Below are 23607 nucleotides of genomic sequence, written 5' to 3' on the forward strand. Positions count from 1 at the left end.
TTTGCCATCTTGCCAAGGTAAGGTGTAGTAGTTGGTCGACCCTAAAGAATGCATCTCTAATTCTCAGTTCAGTCCTTTGCTCAATTTGAAATAAGTAAATTTATTATGATTGCCTTTATCATCTTAAGAAATATTAATGAAAATTGTACATTGCTGCACACAAATGGAGGAGGAGCATTACATTTCTATGAGTGAAATGGTTTTGGTCTAATATTAGTAAAACCTTAAGAGAAGAGGCCCAAAAAGTAAGGCCGGAAGCTGCTTTTCTACCCAATACACACATGTCCTTTTTTCTTGACCCTCTCTTTGCAGAACACCCAGCCATACTCCCCTTTTTAGCTTCTGGAAGCAAAATGCAGAGGATGGGTCAACAGAAATTGAGCTGCATTCTTGCTTCTGTAAAGGTTAGTCTTCTAAAGCTGTTCTTTGTTTTTGTTTTCCCGTCTCTCTCTCACATCACTGTAATACACTTGAGTTTTAGGCGGTAGGAGTGGGACCAACTCATGTTCAATGACTTCTCATTAAGCCAAATACTCAGTGCGAAATAATCAAGTGTGTGTTTACATGCTGTGCATCATTAGGCAGGCGTGACACAAATACTGAACGCACCGCCACCCACTGTAAATATTTATCGCTCTGCACAGGCAGTGCACGCATACATAAAAAGTAAGTTGCATTTTCATATAAACTATAGCACATGTGCTAAAATATAGAGCCATTCTGATATTGGCCTATTACAGACATATTGGCTTAAGTTGTCGGATATGTGCTGATGTAAAAACTTTCATTATAGAATGCAGAAAACAAAGCTATTTGGGGATTTATAAATACTGAACAATATTGATGTTTATAGCTCTTTATTTGAACTTTATTTATTCTTTATTTAAATGGTCAACAATAAGCTAATACTGAAAATGATTCATCATCATTCATCAATCTATTCATACATACATTGTATGTATAATGATGTTAAATATTCTTATTAAGTAATTTGTTCAAGAAAGCAGCCTTAGCCTTTGTATAGTAATACTGGTGTAAAATGGTTGCACAATCCACAAAAGGTTTACTTTCATTCCAGCTCAAAAATGTACCATAGCAGCAAACTCATAGAACTGTAGAAACACACACAGAGCCAGATCCACCCCTTAGCAGAACCCTGCTGTCTGTGAAACAGTGTAATGGCAGGATCAGTCGTACTTCTTTTCATTGCCTCCTTTGTTCCATGTCCTGTGTTTGCTATCGGCCACTGTGTGGGCTTGATTACAGTGCCTTACACCAGTCTGCCAATCCCATTAGTCACTAATCTGTGACATGCTACTTGCTCCTCTCTGTGTGTGCTCCTAGTTGTGTATGATGTGCTGTGATTATGTCTGCGTTTGTGTGTGTACGCTCACATGTGTGCGCAAGCCCCCCGGTTAGGCCTCTTCCCTTTTGGTTGTGTGGCTTCTTATCAGAGACCACTTGATATCCTGATCCCCCTCTGAGGGGTCTTGTTGAAGCAGCTATCAGCACACAGCATAGCCCACAGGCTACATGAAAAGCCTTTTATCCTGCACTCTGCTCTCTTTTTAATCAACATTCCTCATTCACCTGCCTCTCAGGCCAAATTGCCTCATTTGTGTTTGTTGCGTCACAAGCCAGCAAGAACGAAACACTGTTTTTTGTCTTTTTTATTTTTTTAATTCTCAGCGATTTAATTTCACCTTCTGGTTTTCTTCTTGCTCATAAAAGTGTCAGTGAAGCAGGCAGGCAGATTTCATTGCCTTCTTTCATATAAAAATTGGCATGAAAAGTAAGAAGCCATAGCAAAGCCAGTGCCTGACACCCATGTTTCTTCTTTTCTTTCTTTATGTCTTTCAGATAGAGAGCCCTTCATTACCTGTTCTGTAGCAGCAGACATGGCAGGCCCTGTGTTTGTGTCACAGTTAGAGCGAGGTTGGGGGAGCATCTTCCAAAAGCACTCGCCCACCATAGATCTGCATTATCCGCTCCACTCGCTAAATAGATCAATCCATTTCTGCTCCCTCCAAACAATTATAGACCTTAAGAGAGACAGGCAGAATGAGCTGAGCTGTAATGAAAACACATTTTCTCCCATTATCCCCTGCTTTTGATGATAGTAAAAATAATTGTGTTAATTTGATAATCTCACTGATCGTGTATTTAATAAATATGAATTTGTCATCAAGGCAAGAATGTGATACATAATACAACCCTCATCAGGCATTCAATACATTTTAGTGGTCAATAGTTGTTTTAACTTTGTAAGGCCACAACACTTCTACTATGGAATTACTTGTTTGATTAGAGATTGCTACGCATTGAGCTCAAGTGGATACACAACCATCTTTCACACTTTGCAGTGCGTGTCCCATTCAGATAGTCCAACACGATTTACTTGCTGTGCAGAGACATGAGTGTCTTATTAAAATGAACGGCGGGCACTTTTTCAAGCAAAATAACACACTGTGACAGGATCTAGCTCATCTGTGTGACAGTTTCAGAGCAAAAGTGACCTGCCAGCAGACACATCACCATCTCATTTGTCAAACCACAGGAGACCATGTGCTGCAGTTGATCAAAATAATGTCCAAGCAGTTCAACTCAGTTCAAAACAGTTCACCTTCATCCGTTTCATCACTGTGCTTGACAAAAACCTCTCCTCCTCCTTTGGATATGTAAAATGTCATCATGATGATTTAGCATACACAAAGGGTAAACACTGTGACGTTTGAGATCTTTTTTCCTCTTTTTTTTTAAGTATAAGGTTAAAGCTGACAGATGCAGTCTGAGCTGCCAAGAATGGCCAAATTGTCATTCTTGTCACCCATTTTATACAAGCTAAGAGGGAGGAGGAGTGCTACTGATTAATTTATACCCATTTTCTTTTTCCATTGTCAAAGTCACATTAAATGGTTGTTGATGTATTTTGTTTGTTTGGAGTCTTCTGTTTTTAGAGGGTGCTCTTTAGTGCAATTTGAAGAGGTTTCTCAGCTGGCATGATTGATTTGTTTAGCACTAAACAAGAAAAGGGGTAAAGGGTAGGCAGCGTTTGCACTTAAAGTATTTTGCGAAGGCAATCGTCCTTGGCTCCTTTTACTAACTGAAGTCTGAGTAAATTGTGATTTAATGCAGCCTGCAAATTAGAATGCAGATGGCTTAGTTGCCAGCAAAGATGGGATAGGCAGGAAATCCTTGAGCAATCCGCTGCTACCTGCTGCACTGTTCATTTGAAGAGACGGAGGACAAAAAAGAGCAGAGGACACTTTTAGGCTCACCAGGCATGTGGGTTGAAATTACAGCATTTGCATACAGCCCCTTTTTTCACTAACAAACCTCTGGTGGTTTGAGATAGAGAATGAGCCATAATGTGTAACCTGTCACTGCTCTTCTTCTGACAGAGGTCATTCTCTGCTCCAACATTGTCATCCTACAGTAGATGATACAGATGTAAATTCTGGACAGATGAGCCCAGGGAATTACTGTGTTTAAGGATCACATCTGTACAAAGAAAGACACTGTGACAAGACCTGGAGTTGAAATCAGCATGTTATATCTGTGATCTGTGAAGCTATTTAGAGCACACAGAGGAACAGCTGCAGTGCTACTACCTTAATAGACATGATGTAGTCGGCACGGGAGAATGTCTGTGCTGATATGTGTTTCATTAACATGAGATTGTGAGACAGCTCATTTTAACAACTGTCTTAACAAGTCATTTGGTATTCAAAAATAATTTTCTTCTAAAAGAATCTGCCAATGGGGTTTCGCTTATTTGTTTCAGGAACTTTCTAGCATTCGTATCTTCAAACAAGACAGACCTACAAAGTACTGAGTACATTACTTTACAAAAGCAGTGCAATCCTTTCTTTCCTTTATAGAACTTGAATGTGTTGTTTAGTTACCGGAAATGTTTAGAAATTATCCATCTGCGTCCGCAACAAAATACAAATGATAATGAACTGTTGGAGGTATGGAGTCCAGTGTAAGAAATAAAAATTAAAAAGGAAATTGAATATAATAAAATGACTGATTAATGTAGGATTAGGATAATGGCATATTTATTGAATGTATTGTTTTTTATTGAATGCACCTATATATGTAAATGTTTACAAGATAAAATAAATAAAATATAGCCTAATAACTAATAAGGGAAAAGTCAAATATTTCAACAGCTCGAACAGTTTGGTAAATTCAGAAAATGACATCTCTTTACTGTAATGTAGTCTTTGAAATCAAGAAAAGGGATATCCAAAATCTAAGTTAATATCTAATCTCATATCACAATATTGATATAATATCAATATATTCCTCTACTTACAGGACACTTAAAACGTAAATGAAACTTGATTCTAGAAAATTCTTCATATAAGTTTATTTTAATTGAAAACAGGTGAAACAAATGCACCCCAATGGTAAATAAATACATTTGGGTTTATGACCTCAATTTCTTTGTAAATTAAGTCAAGACTTTTTATAGTGTATCAAATGATTTTGTCACATCAAACATTGTCTCCCAACAATATCACAGCACGGTGTTATGCCTTCATACACAAAAAGAACACACAATACGATCAACGAATACACGTGCACACAATTCTACCCATGGAAAGTGGTCAACAAAATAAGTTGCCTCTCTTGCCACAGCCAGAATGTCTAACATATTGGAGCTGTGCTACAGCTTGAAGAGTCCCAAGCAGCACGCTTCACAATCAAATCCACACACCTGGCTACCACCAAGCCTGCTGGAAATGTCATGGCTCCTTTTATTAGTTGAACAGGATTATGGGATTTCTAATTTGCCCCACAGTGAGCTGGGGACTTTGGATGTCTTGAGTGTTAAAGCAATAAAATAACTGCAAAATGTGATGAAAGGGAGGTAACGAAATATCCTGTAAAACATTATGTGTGCTTTTGCTGCATAGACGGTCATAAGAGGGCAAGGAACTCGACTAGACATTGTGCACACAGTTTTTTATCAGGGTGAGCAGGATGCTGAAAAGCAGGACATTCAATGGCAGTCTCAAGGTTGCATAATGTACCATTGAAATTTGTAAAGGTCTGCAACTGAGGCTGAATAAGTGTCTGTGAACCAGAGTCATAGCTCAAACTCCACAGCAGGAGCCCTGATCAAAAACCAAAGTTATTTTAGAGTTTTTTTTTACATAGAGCTTTCCTAATATATCCCGCTATACCTATAAATGCCAAAGATACCTCCATTTTCAGTGCCGTTTTGACTCGCAGGAACCAGGAGGTGAGACAGGGTTGTACAAAGCCAACGCAGTTCGAAAAAAACTCCCCCTTGTTTTTGAAAAGCAAATGGAGCAATTCCTTTGGGTCTAATCCTAGCACACTTGTATGCCTGTGTTTTATCTAAGTGTATGTGTGTTTTTTCTCCTCTCCTCTCCTCTTCCTCCTCTGTGTTGCAGATTCATCCCAGGACCTAACAGAGAGCTCCCATTGCAGGGCTGCGTGCCAGGCTCTTCCCTTCATCTACCCTTTCTCTTCCCACCGAACAGACTAAAACTATTACATCCACGGCTACGGACTGGATTACCTGGGACCACAGAAAGGATATCCACCCAGATAAAACAGCTTTGCTCGTGTGGTGCCAAGGATTTGAAACCAGACTAATCCCCTGTTTGATCAATGAGCCCCATGTATGTGACTCTCCTCTTTCACACAGCTGTGGCCAGTTTACAACCTACTCTCTCTCTGTTTCCCTTACTCTGTCTTCCCCCTCAAAAACTGAAAATCTTAGGGGTTATTTAAAGGCTGTTAAAACATTATTTGAAGACATTGGCCCTGCCTGAAGGTAAAATGCTTTACAAGCTTAGATGGACCTAAACATGGGATCCACAGAGCTGAGGGCAAAAGGAGGGAAATAACCTTGATATGATTTTATTTCTTGTTGTGAAAGGCATTTGTATTTGACTCACCACCCCGGCAGGATGGCCTTGCTGTGACAACACTGAAGGAGGTTTGGCTGAAAAACACTGGATTTTCAGCGACACCGACCACTAGCAGCCTATAATGAGTTAATGAAGAGTTTTTGAGAGGCTTTAGAGTCCACATGGCCTCACCTTCATCCTTCAAAATGGACATTTTGACTTTTATCTGTGGGCATGCCCAATGTAAATTCATGAGCACTTCTTTTCTTTCTATGTAAGATAATTCCTGTATATATACATATATAAATACATCACATATAAGATGACAGATCCAAGAAGCTGAAAAATATATTTAAAGTTTCTATTAGGAGCTTGAGCCCCATGGTGGAATATTGACCAGCCACTACTTATCTAGAGGCTGTTGTCCTGATTTGGTGTGTATAGAACTGCTCTGCAGTATACAGTATGCTTGCTTTGGAAAAAGCCACAAAAGAGTCATAAAAATAAGTGGTCACTTTCGTCATTCAGCAACGTCCTTGGTTAAGCCAGAAAATGCTTGTAGTTCAGGTAAAGATGAGGAAAACACTGTATAGAACTGCCTCACAAAAGAAAACAGCACTAACAACAACCCCTGAGCTTTCTTCTAGGATACAGTAGGGACATAGATCAGCAGCAGAAAAACTCAGACCATAATCGGACAGTTAGTGTCTATTTCTACTGTGGGAAGTGGTCATGGATGACTGCTTGACTGTGTTTGTTGTGTATATCTCCCTCTCACACACCAGAGAGAGATGATTTATTCAAAATGACAGTGAGAAAGTATTAGTCACAACGGAGAAGCATACAGTTACCCCCCAGTAGATATGAGTACATTACAGGACAGCCTTATGGGAAATAAAAATGGTTTTCTATACTGATATGCTGTCTCCCATTCCTTCATATGGTAACTGATATTTTGAAACTTATCCTTCTTATGACAATTTGAAATGTTGTAATGTATTTGGAAGTTTAATTTATATGATATGTTAACATTGTGAGCTTTTTGCTTGAGTAAACAAGCAATCAACAACAGCACGAGGCAAGTGTGAAAATGACTTATGGGCAGACAAACACACATACATGCAGTAAACACACAAATGTATCTGTGATGCTTCATTTACACAATTCCCTTTGTGGCACGCAGGATTTATCAGAACAGCACATTCAATTCATTTATGCAATTAGAATAAAGATTTCCAATATTGTGGCAGGCAAAATTCCAGATGATTTTCAATATCAACCTCCTCTCCCGGCTGATATGAGATTTGTTTCTTCTCCCAGTGGACGCACTAGTGTACATTCATCATTTAAGAATTTGGCTAGTTTCATGGAGCCCGGCGCCTCGCTGAGCAGTCACAGAAGGTATGAAAAAGACAGACACATCAATCTCCCAGCAGTCTTGCCAGAATCATGAAGGAATATGCAAAGGGAGAGGGAGCGAGAGTGTGTTTTTTCCTCCTCAATGAGCCGTTCCCGTCTTTGTTTTCTCATATCTAATAGGATTCACTGTCCTGCAGTCTTATTGAGCTTGTGCAAAACAAAATGAGCCAGGGAATTACGCGCGTGTGTGTGTGTGTGTGTGTGTGTGTGTGTGTGTGTGTGTGTGTGTGTGTGTGTGTGTGTGTGTGTGTGTGTGTGTGTGTGTGTGTGTGTGTGTGTGTGTGTGTGTGTGTGTTTGTCTGCCCATAAGTCCCATAAGTGTCTCTGGGTGCTTTTTTGTTGCTGTAAATGAATACATGTGAGTTTATGTGTGCATTTGTCTGAATGCTTCTTTATGTATATTTGGAAAGGGTATATTTAGAAAGGGTATATTTAGAAATATTTAGAAACCCAGAGTATGTGAGACAGGCGTCACGCAACGACATTCTGTGAAGATTATCCTCAAATTCAGTGCTTGTGTAGAAAATCAAGGGATTTCTTCCTCTCTACTTATGCAAGTTTTAAGTGGATTTTTGCTTAAAAGGAGCTTGGGAATCAGAAATGGTAAAGGTGCTTTTTCTTATTCTCTTTTATGCACTCCTTAGCTCTATACAGAAATGATGGGAGTCGTGCTGTGGAGGGAGGTCCTGCTCCATTTTAGGCAGAGCAGAAAGAAACAGCATGAATAGATAACAGGTGCAGAGTACTCCTCCCTCTCTGCGATGCTGTGCAATCTCAAAAGAGAGACATCCATCAAGTCCTGCCGACCTCCCACCAAGACACAGAGACAGTCATGTCCACATCACACTGTACGGCTAATCAACGCCTGACAGCAAGGACAACCTTTCTCATACAGCAAGACGTGTCCAGAGGATGTCGGAATGTGTTGTTTATAAAACTTGCATTAGTAACTTCCAAGGGTATCTCAAGTTAAACACAAACTTTTGTCCTACGTAGAAGTTAAATGCTTGGTTGCTTTTAGGAGCTTTTAGCAGCAGTCTCAACTCCTCTCTGACACCACTTCCTGTCTTTGCACTCATTCATATTCTTTAATCATTTTGCATAGCAACTTAAGTTGGGAAAAAGACACACTCATAGGGACTTTGCGATCTATAATTATAGTCATTATGGGGATGAGTCTCTGTCGATGTTGCCTTTACGATTATAATCAGCGGAAGCTGGACAACTAAGAGAATCTCAAAGCCATCATGACACTATAACCCTGTCTCAATAGCTTTTTAGGGACTTTAGACATTATTACCATAGGATCATTTGCCATAAAAATGGATCAAGGTTAACACACAGACTCTCAATTATTTGCCACTGAGCTGGATTTTAAATAGAGACGGATCAGATAGAGAAAATAGCTAAAAATACATTGTTCTGAGCCTGAGGGGAGTATACAAGCAGGCCCCCCATCATGGGGGGGAACACCCAAACAGTTGTCCCGGGCCCTAGAGGGGCTACCTGCTCCTTTTCCGTCATGAATGTGTGCTTTTGAAATTATCTTCTCTGAATTATCCTGAACAGAACAAATAAAGATAAACTGAAGGATACATAAATAAATATACAGTATATGAATATATATATATATATATATAGGCCTCTCAAGTGTCACACATTGAGCGTATTTTCGGTCTTTGGTCACACACTTCACCAAACATTTTATTTCTCACAAGGAAATGTGGCGCAGCAACCTAAATGTCTCTGGCAGCTCTGAGCATCAATATGATCACAGAGTAAGGCATTCCCTGTTAACATTAGAACATGTTCACAATTTGACTGATGTTAAGAGTATGTTGCCCAGAAAATTAGCATCAGTTTTTCAATGATTCGATTCCCACTCGAGACAGGATTGGGATACAAAGAGATACAACACAAATGCCACGTCAACGGGGAACCAGAATGTGAGTTCAGAGGGGAGTAAACATCGACTCCCCGAACAGAGATTGAGACAGAATTTACAATCCTTAAGGCACTGGGAAATAAATTGATTTCAAATAATGATGTTTGATGGTGAAAATGAGCCAGCTCTGTCTCCTCCATTTGCATAGCAACTGAATGACGATCATCCAGACTTAACCCAGACACCCCCCCAATTTCACTGGTTTCATCCAACCATTTCATCCATCCATGATTGATGATAAGTTCACTGCATCATACTGTGTGTATGTGGGCAGGTTTGGGCTGACGGCACAGTGCTTTGTCTCTGAAGGCCAGGCTGCTGTTGTGAACTCTCCATACAGACTTGGACAGACAGCATGAAATTTCATCTGACCTCCACTAAAGCAACGCCAGTACATTCTGCTCCTGGTTATTATCAAAACTGTAGTTAATGAGGCTCATTCACGCTTCAGATAAAGCTGAAGCCTTTCTAACCATCTCCTTAGATGACGCACACTAATGTGAACATTATCTGTAATAAAAAGCTTGTCAGGCCTCGATTGAAGAGATCTGTGATGGTGATCAATATTCTCCTGTTCCTCTGACATTGCCACACTGATTCTGATATCATATTAATCATCTCGGTATCACGAAAAAAAAACGGAGGAAATAAAATCTATGTAATCTATGACCTTTTAGGGCTTCCAAGAGGAAAAAGTAGTAACTCATGGCTCCAGAGCAGTTTCCAGAGGTGCAGAAAACCGGGTCTCTCCCGAGATGCAGGGCTGGCAGAACCGAGTCCTCAGAGGTGCAAGCGGCATGACCTGGTTGTTGAGGATTTGTCAGAGGCAAAAGAGTGGACTGGCTGTCCAACAGGACGGTACACGGCAGTTCCTTGAGAGGAGACACTGATAGCCTTGACAGCAGGATGGTCCCAGAGTTTTAATGGTTATTCTGGATAACGAAATCTTCAGCTTTTAGCCATATAAAAAATCTTTCTTTATTCCTCAGCAGGGGCAGCTTGAGTTAGGTGGATGAGAGTCAGTTGGTAACTTTTTCAAGCTCCTGGCAAATACTGGATTTTGATGAAGACTTTAAAAGGGTAACTTCGCACTGTTGACTAGAGCTGAATTTGATCGACCAAGATAAAATGAGCTTGTTCTCAAAAACAAGAGCACTAACTTAAAAGGACACTTGAATAATTAATGACATTTTATTAATCAAATAAAACACTGAACTTCTTTGACACGATGTCCAGCAGGTAGTTACTTTTAAAAGACAAAGACGTTATTGCCTTACATATAAATGTTACAATAGACAAGACTGTACAATGGACAAGACAAGACAAGACTAAAGAGAAGACAAGACTGTGCAGAAGACTGAACTGGACTGAAGTCGGTAATAAAAAAAAGAAGAAATAATTAAGCATCAGTTGTTACTTAATTGAATTTGAATTTATTTCAGACATGTAAAAAAAAATAAGTACAGTAACGCATAATGTGAACACTCTCTTAGTTAAAAGTCTGTGGGAGTAAATTCAGGAATTCAATTCACGATAACAATAACACATTTTTAAGTGTTAAAATAATCATTCTGTGATAGTAATCTAAACATATTTTTGATATGTTAAAATAAAATCCTTCTTATGATAATATACCATATGATGGCATGACAAATTCATATGGACTGAGAAAACTTAAAATACAATCACGATTTGATTTTACCTCTCTTCATAAACAGTACTATAATGTCATATTTAATTATCACAACATTGTTATAATTTGGTGACATTGGTCGTTGAAGGTTAAGTTGTTTCAAACAACACACATTAATAAAAATGCACATTATAAGTGTTTACATCTGATAGTTGTTTTTCAGAACATACAAAAGTGTGTTTCTTTTGGTCTTGTTATTCAGATCAGATAAGGTTTCCAAAGGTTTTTCTCAGTGAGAAGGAATGTTGGAGTCTCCAGAGAGCAACTGGTTAATCTCTGGTTTTTACAGTGTCTCTGTTTATTCAACAATGTAAATCTTATTCTTTTGGTAAGGAAGTCTCAAAAAGTGTGTTATTTATGAGCTTACATCATTCAAAGCTTAAAGGGTCAAGGGAGTTTACAAGGGAGGGAGACATCATAGCTGGGCCAAGGACAGAGAGGGCCAGAGAGAGAGAGAGAGAGCCAAGTTTTGATAAGGCATTAGGGATTTCTGATCAGACTGGCATTAGGGGTATCATAAAGAATAGTGTCCCCTAATGCCACTGTTCCTGACTACAAACTATTGGCTGACACGCTTGGCTGCTTTGAGCTTTTGTCATTCATATTCTGAACCAGGCCTAAGAATCAATGCTAAGCATCCAGTTAATGCTGAACAAAGAGTTCTCTCTTGGTCCCTCATGGATCTATTAGGGAGAAATAGTTGACAGTCCATTTGAAAAATGCAGTCCATAGGATGTCTCATAATTACCTGATATTCCAAATATACTTTGGTCACAACTAGTTACACACATCCTCACACAAGTGTAGTGTAGTTCTGCAAAGCTACTATAAAAGGTTGAAAATTGCTCACTTTGGTTACTTATGAAACAAGGATGTTTGTGCATTAGCTTTCTTTTTGGCTTTCACAGTATTAACTATTCCACAAAACTATTCTCACTCCAAACTCTTCAAATACAGCAGCTTGTTGAGTGGCCCTCAGTGTCTGATACTGATGTGCAATGCACCCTTTAGCACAGAGTTTTAAACTTTTAAGTTGTCATTCACATACTTAAAGAAAACCAAATGTAACCCTTTAGAACCCACAGAATACTAAGATAAAGAGGACCAGAAACTAGGTTTGTAGGAGAGTTAAAGGAGTAAGTGACAAGCAAACAATGGAGCCACAGGATGCGTTTGACGTGAACTATATTGGCAGGTTGCATAAATTAAACTAAATGAGATTCAGTGCAAATATAACTGCTCAACAGTATATCACAACACATAAATTAAATTCTGGAACCCGTTTTGTTCCTTACCACTCACAAGGAATGAAAGTTGTCCTTTTTCACAAAAGTAGAGTTTCGTTGAAACGTTCCTTTAAATTCAGTTTGTTCCTTGTTCTGATCAGATTGTACGTTGAGTCAGATGTAGTTAAAAAATGTTCAGTAGTTATTCAGTAGGTTCGGCCAAGAACCATCACCTTATCCTGGTGGAGAAGTTTGTGTTTCCCTGTGAACCTGTGGGCTATGTTGCCCAGACGGAGGGCTCGCCAGCGAGCGCCTGGTGGCCGGGTTTGCCAAAGAGCCCGGCCGTGGCACTTCCCTCCACTCCATCCGGTGGCCCTAACACTCACAGGAGGAACCACTTGGGTCGGGTGTGCTGCTGCACAGGTGACAGTGAAGGTGAGCGGCCTTGACGGATCAGACACGGGCAGCAGAAGCTGGCTCTGGGGACGTGGAATGTCACCTCTCTGTCGGAGAAGGAGCCGGAGCTTGTGCGGGAGGTGGAGCGCTACCAGTTTGATCTGGTGGGGCTTACCTCCACACACAGTCTCGGTTCTGGAACGTACTCCTGGATAGGGGTTGGACCCTATTCTTCTCTGGAGTTGCACAGGGTGTGAGGCGGCGGGCTGGTGTGGGGATACTCACAAACCCCCGGCTGAGTGCTGCGGTGTTGGAGTTCACCCGGGTGGATGAGAGGGTCGCCTCCTTACGCCTGCGGGTGGTAGGGGGGAAAACTCTGACTGTTTGTGCATATGCACCAAACACCAGTTCTGAATATTCGGCCTTCTAGGAGACCCTGAATGGAGTCCTGCATGGGGCTCCAGTAGGGGACTCCATAGTTCTGCTGGGAGACTTCAAGCCCACGTGGGCAATGAGGGAGACACCTGGAGAGGAGTGATTGGGGAGGAACGGCCTCCCTGATCGAAATCTGAGTGGTCGTCAGTTATTAGACTTCTGTGCTAGTCACGGATTGTCTATAACTAACACCATGTTCTAACATAAGGATGCTCATAAGTGTACGTGGTACCAGAGCACCCTAGGCCAAAGGTCGATGATCGATTTTGTGATTGTATCATCTGATCTGAGGCCGTATGTTTTGGACACTCGAGTGAAGAGAGGGGCAGAGCTGTCAACTGATCACCATCTGGTGATGAGTTGGGTCAGAGGATGGGAGAAGATTCTGGACAGACCAGGTAAGCCCAAACGAGTAGTGCGGGTGAACTTGGAACGTCTGGAGGAGGCCCCTGTCCGAGAGATCTTCTACTCACACCTCCGGCGAAGTGGGAAATGTTCAAAGCTTCCATTGCTGAAGATTCAGCGGTGAGCTGTGGCCTCAAGGTCTTAGGTGCCTCAAGGGGCGGTAACCCTCGAACACCTTGGTGGACACCGGTGGTCGTGGAAGCTGTCCGACTGAAGAAGGAGGCCTTCCGGGATATGTTATCCCAGAAGACTCCGGAGGCAGTTGCAAGGTACCGACAGGCCAGAAGGGCTGCAGCTCCTGCTGTGTCAGAGGCAAAGCGGCGGGTGTGGGAGGAGTTCGGAGAAGTCATGGAGAAGGACTTTCGGGCAGCACCAAGGTGCTTCTGGAAAACCATTCGACATCTTAGGAGGGGGAAACGGGGAACCGTCCAAACTGTTTACAGTAAGGATGGGACGCTGGTGTAGAGAATAGAGTCTACACGTATTATGGCTCAAAATAGATTAATCACCGAATTAATTGTGAATTAACTCGACTCATTAAAATTAAGGATTTACTTTACCTCGAAGTAGGGCACCACACAAAAAATAAGACAGGATATTTATTAAACTTTGTTGAAGGTTTAATACCTGTTAATGTAAAGGAATACCGTTAGCAACTTAAAGTAATTGATTATTTAAATTTTATCAGTCTTGTCTCGAACGCGTTAGTTCGTACCAGTGACCATCAACCTCAGCATCAACGACTTAATGTTATGAACATTTATTTGGTTAACTGGCAAGGATAATACAGAATAATGCAATACTGAATAGGTGAGTGACGGTTAAATATGGATATAAAAAGCTTAAGACCAGAGTAGTTCAAACCTAAGGGCTGGTTTATACTATTACTGGCGGACTTAAACTGGCTCTAATTAGCCTATCAACAGAACTTGGATCAGAAATTAATTATCACCAACATCTTAACCAGAAGCTGTAGTAAAAGGCCAACCTTGCTTTGCCGTTGATAATACAGTCGCCTAGGCGCCTCACAGTACAGATGCTAGGTCCGTGGGTCCGAGTCCCGGTGTTCGATGGACCTGTGGTTTATCTGTGGACTGGTTCGACTGTCGGACTGGCGCAGTTGGATCACTGCCTCACGTCCCTGCTTGGATTCCAGCCCTTCAGGTGGCTTGGCTCTGGATTTCGTTGGTGGTCAGAAAGAAGTTCTGACCGATTCCGTTGAGTTGGTGTAACGCGAAATTTAATGCAAATTGCCGGCCGGACAAATGCAATAATCTCGGCACGGGGGGCTTTGCTATAACTACAAAAAGGAAATAAAACGTATCATAGAAGACTTATAAAGTTGGCGATAAAAATAGATTAATAAACGAAAACACTTTAGTAAGAAAACAAAATATAAAAGTAACATTTCTTGCAAACTCTTGAGCAACGAAGTTGAACAAAGGAAAATTATAACGTTGAAGTTAAAGACGTGTTCTTCACGGGGAGTAAAGACTTGGTGCTGCAAAACAAAGGAAACAAAAGAAAAACAGCAGCAGAAAGCGCTGAATAGAGAGGTGAAGAGACGCAAGGGTCCAGAAGAGCAGGAAGAGAGTGAGACACCTCCGCCGGTGATTTTTACCCTCGGTGATTTTTATCCGCCGGTGATTTTTATCCCCCGGAGGCGCAGGAAGGGGATCTTGGGCTGACTTAACCTCCTGGTTCGGAGCGAATTAGCTGCGTCTATATTCCAGCATTCTAACAGGGAAGATTAAACTATCTCTAGGTGATTTTCCATTGTAAATCTTTCTCATATCCAATTTAAGCAAAATCTTTAGAAAGGCAGTTTAACAGATAACCCTACTGAGTGAAGGGAAGTATTATTTAAAACACAGAATATTCAGGAACTAAACAGACTTTGCACTTCTGAAACCACATAAACATAATCACGAACAAGGTACAAATAAAGCATACACAGTTGCATATTTCAAAGATTGTCTTTGAACAGCCAGTTGTGATGAAACAGCGGACTTTAGCTGTTTTTTTGCAAGTAATCAGGAGTCCCTTTTGGCCCCTAAATTATAGTCTGTTCCTTGTCCTTACCCCGTCCTACCACCTGACCCTTAGTTCAATTAGTGGTCATATGTCCAGTTGATTTAAAGGGAAGGGGGTTCTTCATCTGGAGGAGACCGTTTCGGAGTGCAGCTTTAATTACCCTAGCAGGAGGGTGAGATTCGTAAAACAAATCCTTATCTTACATTGCCAGGGTTATAAACTTCTTATCTCACACTCCCCTCCTGTGAGACTTAGAAGATGGCCAAAAAGGGGGGGTAAGGAATGAGAGTTCACAGAGGAGCAGTTCACATTGAGGTTCCTACACTGGTAACCTCAGCCAATGAGGTAATCGGGTGGTGGAAGAAGCACTTTGAGGAACTCCTTAATCTGACTAACACGCCCTCTTTGTAGAGGCAGAGCTGGAGGCTGATGGGGAATCATTGTCAATATCTCTGGTGGAAGTCACTGAGGTAGTCAAACAACTCCACAGTGGCGAAGCCTCAGGGATTGATGAGATTCGTCCAGAAAGGCTGAAAGCTTTGGGTTTGGAGGGGCTGTCTTGGTTGGAACGTCTCTTCAACATTGCATGGAAGTCCCTGGTAAAGTCTACTCCAAGGTGCTGGAAAGGAGGGTTCGTCCTATAGTCGAACCTCAGATTGAAGAGGAACAATGCGGATTCCGTCCTTGACGTGGAACAATGGACCAGCTCTTCACTCTCGCAAGGATCTTGCAAGGGGCTACATGTGTTTTGTGGATCTGGAGAAGGCATATGACGGGTCGCTCAGGATATACTGTGGGAGGCCATCCAATCTCTGTACACCCAAAGCGAGAGCTGTGTCCGGATACTCGGCAGTAAGTCGGATTCGTTCCCGGTGGGGGTTGGCCTCCGCCAGGGGTGCGCTTCGTCACCAATCCTATTCGGGTTATCGGCAGGACAGGATATCGAGGCGTAGTCGTGGTTGGGAGGGGTTGCAGTTCGGTGGGATAAGGATCTCGTCTCTGCTTTTTGCAGATGATGTGGTCCTGATGGCATCGTCGGTCAGTGACCTTCAGCACTCACTGGATCGGTTCTCAGCCGAGTGTGAAACAGCTGGGATGAGGATCAGCACCTCTAAATCTGAGGCCATGGCTCTCAGCAGGAAACCGGTGGATTGCTTACTCCAGGTAGTGAATGAGTCCTTACCCCAAGTGAAGGAGTTCAAGTACCTCAGGATCATGTTCACGAGTGAGTGGACGATGGAGCGTGAGTTTGGCCGGAGAATCGGAGCAGCGGGGGCAGTGTTGCAGTCACTCTACCGCACCATTCTGACAAAAAGAGAGCTGAGCCTTCGTTCCTACCCTCACCTATGGTCATGAAAGCTGGGTCATGACCAAAAGAACAAGGTCGCGGGTACAACGGCCAAAATGGGTTTTCTAATCATCTCTTTCACATTGCGTGTAAGTCTGCTCATAGTTTACTCCGTCTTGATAAAAGTTCAACTTCTTCCACTCTTGTAATTTAACTCCGTTTTCCCACATGTGCTCGGATGTTCTTATATCGACGCTCTGACTCTGACACAGACAAACTTGCACCTGGAGGGGGTGTGACTTACGTCCCTTCTTCCAATCGGAAGTCAGCATTGTCTTAAAAACCAATAAGAATCAACATAGACAACATCCCTCTGATTGACAGGTTCATGGGTGAAGGGAAAATAATGAGAAATGGTGATATTTACAGGAACAATAGGGAAAATAAAATAACACATAAGAACCCATTTCTCTCCTGGGTTACACAAAGGAAGACACATTTTGTAAACTTTCCTCCTTGAACCCTAAACCATCTGGTTATATAGAACAGGTTAATTCAAACTTCTCACCATTTTGCACTCTGAGCTACTCTCATCAGCCCCTGGATAAAGAATCAGCTACCACATTGTTTTTGCCTGCAATATGCTTGATCACAAGATTATATGGTTGTAGAAATAGACGCCAATGAAACACCCTCGCATTAGCACTTTGAAATTTAGCCAGAAACACCAGAGGATTGTGGTCGGAGTATACCACAACCTTCTCACTGCTGACAACATAGATGTTTGTTAAGTTTGTTGGAGAAGTAGGCCATTGGTTCCTCACAACAGCCCCTAAACTGACGTCACAAGAATCCACGGCGAGCAGAAACCGACAATAGAAACCACACATCCCCAAGAGTCGCATTAGCTGTGTGCAGGTGCGTGGGACAGGACAATCTACAATTGCTTGGACTTGGTAAGTCACTTTACCCTTGCCCAACTCACACTTGGCCAAATTTACTACCAGCCCAGCCCGCATGAAATATTCAAACAGTTCCCTTACCTGCTTGATATTTTCCTTTTCTCCTTCTTTCCTTGTTTCACTAAAGGTAACCACATCATCAATATAGGTAACTGTGTTCTGCAACCCCTGGGTGACAGAATTCATAAACTGCGGAAACGTGGCTGGTGCATTTTTCATACCAAGGCAAGGCAAGGCAACTTTATTTGTATAGCACTTTTCATACACAAGGCAGACTCAAAGTGCTTCACAGCACAACATGTCAAGGATTAAAATGCATTACAGAAAGACAAAGAGAATAAAAACATAGACAATAATAAAAAAAGTGCGGACGTTAAAAGTGCAAAGATTTAGCAGAAAGCTAAATTTAAAGTCTAGTTTTAAAAGTGGTCAGAGTGGGTGAAAGTCTTACATCTTCAGGAAGTTTATTCCAGCTGTTTGTTGCATAATGACTGAAAGATGCTTTCCCTTGATTTGAGTTTACTCTGCGAACCACTAACAGATTGGCCTTAGAGGATCTTAGTGATCTAGAATGCTTATGTAGTGGGATCATATCAGTGATATACCTCTGCCCTAGACCATGTAGTGATTTATATGTGAGCAGGAGGATTTTGAAATCGATTCTCTGACGTACAGGAAGCCAGTCTAATGATTTAAGAATTGGTGTAATGTGCTCACATTTTCTGGTCTTTGTTAGAATTCTAGCAACAGCGTTCTGAACAAGCTGTAGCTGCCTGACAGTTTTTTTGGGAAGACCTGCAAGGAGACCATTACAGTAGTCTAGCCCACTGGTCATCAAGTTTTTAGAAGTCTGGAGCTGACATGAGCCCTCTAAGTCTTGTTACATTTTTAAGGTGATAGTAGGCTGATTTTTTTACTGATTTGATGTGACTGTCGAAATGTAAATCAGAATCCATAATAACCCCAAGATTTCTGGCTTTATTTGAGGTTTTCAGGGACAGTGATTGAAGGTGTTGGATGACTTTAAACCTTTCTTTCTTAGCACAAAAAACAATTATCTCAGTTTTATCCTCATTTAGTTGAAGGAAATTTTGGCATATCCAGTGTTTGACTTGCTCAATGCACTGGCACAGAAGATCTATGGGGCGATAGTCATTTGGTGATAGCGCTACATAGATTTAGATGTCATCGGCATAGCAATGGTGGTCAATGTTATTATTTTGCATGATTTGTCCTAGTGGGAGCATATAGATGTTAAATAAAGTCGGCCCCAAGATTGAACCTTAGGGGACTCCACACCTTACATTGGTTTTTCTGACACAAAGTCGCCAATGGAAACAAAATAGTTCCTATCTTGTAGATATGACTTGAACCAGTTTAAGACTGTGCCTGAGAGCCCCACCCAGTTTTCCAACCTGTCCAAAAGTATTTGGTGGTCGACAGTGTCAAATGCAGCACTGAGGTCCAACAGCATTAATACTGAAGTTTTGCTAGAGTCTGTGTTAAGACAGATGTCATTTATAACTATAACAAGGGCCCGTCTCGGTGCTATGATAAGGTCGAAAACCTGACTGGAGGTTGTTGTGGCAGCCAGTGGAAGCCAAGAAGTGATTTAGTTGTTGGAGTACAACTTTCTCAATTATTTTACTTATGAATGGTAGATTTGAAATTGGTCTGTAGTTGTTGATAATAGAGGCATCCAGGCTCCCCCTTTTTTAGAAGAGGTTTAATGACTGCAGTTTTGAAGGCCTTTAGGAAATTGCCCGATTGAATAGAGTTATTAACTATTTGCAATACGTCTGTTGATAGGCAGTCAAAAACATTCTTAAAGAAGTTGGTAGGTAAAGCATCAAGACAGCAGGTGGTTGGCTTTAGATCTGTCACTGTTTCCACTAGAGTTTTAGAGTCTATGGCATTAAAGCTAGCCATCATTGCTGTGTTATTTTGGCCTAAACGGGGTGGTGATCCAACTTTTTTGTTTGAGATATTGATGGCATGTCTGATGCCTTCAATTTTATCAGTATAAAAGAATGCAAACTCATTGCATTTCTGTGTGGAATGGAGTTCGGCTGGTATTTGTGTTGGGGGGGTGTTCAGTCTGTCGACAGTTGCAAATAGGTGTTATTAGTGTTGCTGTTTATGGTATTGGAGAAGAATGTTTCTCTAGCACTTTTAAGAGTAAATTGTAGGCCTGGAGCCTCTCTTTATAGGTGTCATGGTGGCTTTTCATATCTTTTACAGAAAAGTCACCCACAAAAAGATTTTCAGGCCCACTTGTTAGCTTTCTCTGTGGTTTTAAGTTGGCAGGTCTTACCCTGCTGCGTGGTGATGGTGGGTTATTCAGGCAATCAGAGGGGGATCCATTGTCTGACAACAGTGGAGCAAACCTGTTCTTTAGTTGAACACTTGCTTGCTGGGGAGGTTTCTTGGTACTTTTCCTCTTCTCAGCTGTCCCGCTGCTGTGTCCCAGTTGGCAGTGGAGTTGATGAAGTGCTATGCCTGGATAGAGATGGTAGCGCAGGCCAACCGGTCCGATCAGAGATATCGGGGCGCTGGGTCCTCCCAGTTATCCGTTCTCCCTTGTCGCAGGGAGGTGGTCTTCTCTTTGGCTTTGCACCAAGTGTGTTCCAGGGAGGATTATTGCTGGTAGATTTATTACCCTGTACAGGGACCTCCCGTTTCCTCGTAGCTTCATCATTTCTAGTTAGCTGGGTTCTGGCATGCCCCTGTCCACTGTTTTCAGTCAGTGCTAGAGTGGTATTGTTTCCACAATATCCATTCACTTCTATATATACTTCTAACTGATTAATTTTTGTTTCCAACAGTAAAATCTTCTGTAGTAGTTTGTGGTAATCTTCTGTAGAGAAGGGAGGCATCTTCTGCTGATTATCTTTAGCACTGTAGCACAGGCTCAGGCTTATCTTGAATGGTAGGCCTCCCTGCCTAGCATTGAGGAAGTCGTAAAAATATTGTAAAATGCCGCTGTTATCTAAAAGAAATATAATCCCACTGGTTTTGTAAGTATCCAGGAGCTGTTGCTCTTTGTTTCTTATTGAGGAGAAGCAAATAGTAGCAGATAGTAGCAAAAAATGCAAGCAAAGGCGAGAGCAAGCAGAAAAGCGTCCGCACTGTAGCAAAGCAGGAAGCAAAAGTCTAACCTTAAATCTATACAGACCATTGTGAGTAACAAAAGCTGACATCTCACTTGCCCGCTCTGTTAATGGCACTTGAAAATAACCCTTCAGGAGATCCACCTTGGTCACATACTCTGCCTGACCAACCTGATCAATACAGTCCTCAAGACGAGGAATAGGGAAAGCATTGGCTCTGGTCACACTGTTAAGCTTTCTGTAATCTACACAAAACCTGTCTGCCTTCCCTTCCTGTGCTGCCAACACCACTGGTGAACTCCAGGCACTGTCAGTGGAGTCAATGACCCCAATCTGTAACATATATTCAACCTTCTCTTGGACCGTTTTCTTTCTATGAGGGGGATAACGGTACAGGTGCTGTTTTATAGGGATGTTATCACCCACGTCGACATCATGCACCGCCCTATTAGTTCTCCCCCAAACGTCTCTGCATAGCACAGGATAAGAATCAACCAAATGACACACATCCTGCCTCTGAGCTTCTTTCAAATGCTGCAAAATTTCCTCAAGTACAGCCCAGCATTCACAATATCTGGAGGAGAGGACATCTAGTCGCCACCAGCACTTAACTCTCCCTTCTCAACAGTTTTGGCACTGCACAACAAACTGCTACTTCCCGACCCTCATATGCCTTTAATGCATTGAGTCTGGTTTTTGACTTCCTGTCAGAAGTGAGTCCCCCACCTTCCTCAACACTCTGTATGGACCAGCAAAACTAGGTCCCAACTGATCACGTGCCCCTTGGACCATTATTAACACAAGGTCACCTGGATTATACTTGGCCTTCATGCGGGCCTTGGCCCAGCTGACTGGACCCTGGCTCTAAAGGAAGTTACATATTGCAAGTCATCTTCCGCCGATACTGGCTCAATTACCTGTTCCTTAAGCATGACCAAAAATTTGTTCAAAAGGATCGAAACCCAGAGACTCAGTTGGCGCATCACGAACAGCAAATAATAAGCATGGTATTGCCTCACCCCTTTCCTTAGGCTGCGCTTCGACAAATGTCCTTGTCATGCTCTTGAGCATGCTGTGAAAGCGTTCTTTAGCTTCCTGTGACTGCGGATGGTAGGCAGATGAATAATTTGGTGTTATTTTTAACTCTGGCATGACCTGCTGGTACAGTTTAGAAGTGAAATTAGAACCTCTATCCGACTTGATAGTATGTGGCAGACCTGCCCAAGAGAAAAACTTAACCAAATGATCCACTATTATCTTGTGGGATAGCCTCCGGATAACTTGTGGCTACATCCAATATGGTAAGAAGGTACTCATTGCCCCGTTTTAATTTAGGCAAAGGCTCTACACAATCAATCATAATGTGAGCAAAGGGCTCCTGCTCAACAGGCAATGGCTGCAACGGTGCAACAGGTGGAGCCTTTCCAGGTTTACCTAACATCTGGCACACGTGACAGGAGCGAGAAAACCGCTGCACAGCTTTTCTGATGCTGGGCCATTACAATTGTTGATTTACTCATTCCAAGGTTTTTTTCATGCCCAAATGACCACCAAGGGAGGAATCATGGGCCAGTTGCATTACTTCCTGACGGTACCTCAAAGGTTGCCCACCATTGGATCAGCTACAATCTTCATGCTCTCATTGGGTTCTTTCCCTCCCTCCAACACCTCAGTCACCATCTTCTCTTGCCCCTGAGCTTCTTCAGACTGAATGCAGATGGTGTCTGCCAGGTCGATTCCAGTTCTGCAGGCACAAGGGCCTCACTATGCTTCTGCGCCCCTCTTTTTACCTGGGCACGGATGACCACACATGCTGGGAAGACCTCAGGATAGTCTGTTTCCAGTTGTCTTAGCTCAGGTGAGTCGCATGGCTGCAGATGCATCTGGAACGACCTTACTCCCGGCTAAATCATTCCCCATAACAAGGTCAATTTCATTAAAGGGGAGGGTCTTCATCTCTCCTACATTGATATAACCTGACACCAGCTCGGATCTCAAGTAAATGAGGTGAAGAAGCACAGTCTCATATCCGCATTCTAGCCCCCGCACTACAGCAAACTGCCACCAGTGAAGGTGGAACTCAGCAGTTCCACCACACCTTTTGCAGCAAAGTTTGCTTGGCCCCAGTGTCCCTAAGTATGGTGCCTGGCACCCGTAAGCTTCCCACTGACTCAGAAACGGCCCCTTTAGAGATTAAACCCTCATAACCCTGAAGGTCATATACAGCCTCCCTGCCAACCGATACTAACCCCACTGACTTAGCTGGACCCCGTCGGTCATTCAGGTTCGGACACCGATTTTTCTTATGGCCCAGTTTGTGACACCAGTAGCACCGAAGTTCCGTTGTGGGAGAGTAGTAGATGTGAACCTGCCTGCCAGAGCTGACGTGAATAAAAGGGAGGGTTCCTCTCAGCCACTTGGGGATGCCATACTCCACTATCACCTGGCCTCCTCTGTTGGTATTCTCCTCCCTGCTTCTCTTCTTGGGGTCTCCTCCTTATCAATCCACCAGTTTTCCCACCATGGGCCACCTCATTACCATCAGCCAACTCCGCTGCACGCCGAGGATTGGGCACCTCACATTCATTGAGACAGACTTCCATCTCCCTGGGGACACTGACTTTAAACTGCTCAAGTAGTGGTACATCTCTCAGTTGCTCATAACTAAAGGCATTACAAGAATTAGCCCAGCGATCAAATGCAACCTCTTGTCTTCGCCATAGTTCCAAGTAGGATTCACACTGCTTCCATCTCAACTCACGGAGCAATGTCCTATAGGCCTCTGGTACACTGCCATACGCTT

General features: G+C 42.4%; 1 protein-coding gene across 1 annotated transcript in view; it reads left to right on the forward strand.

The window, feature by feature from the left end:
- tafa1b (TAFA chemokine like family member 1b) overlaps window positions 1-6217 on the forward strand; it is a 124168-nt gene extending 117951 nt beyond the window's left edge. Inside the window, exons 5-6 of the mRNA XM_083938630.1 lie at window positions 313-404; window positions 5430-6217. Coding sequence (XP_083794756.1) covers window positions 313-339 — 27 coding nt within the window. The 3' untranslated portion in view covers window positions 340-404; window positions 5430-6217. The remainder of the gene's footprint in view (window positions 1-312; window positions 405-5429) is intronic.
- The last annotated feature ends 17390 nt before the right edge of the window (window positions 6218-23607 follow it).

This window comes from Echiichthys vipera (assembly GCF_963691815.1).
Source record: "Echiichthys vipera genome assembly, chromosome: X".
Classification (NCBI taxonomy): Eukaryota; Metazoa; Chordata; class Actinopteri; order Perciformes; family Trachinidae; genus Echiichthys; species Echiichthys vipera.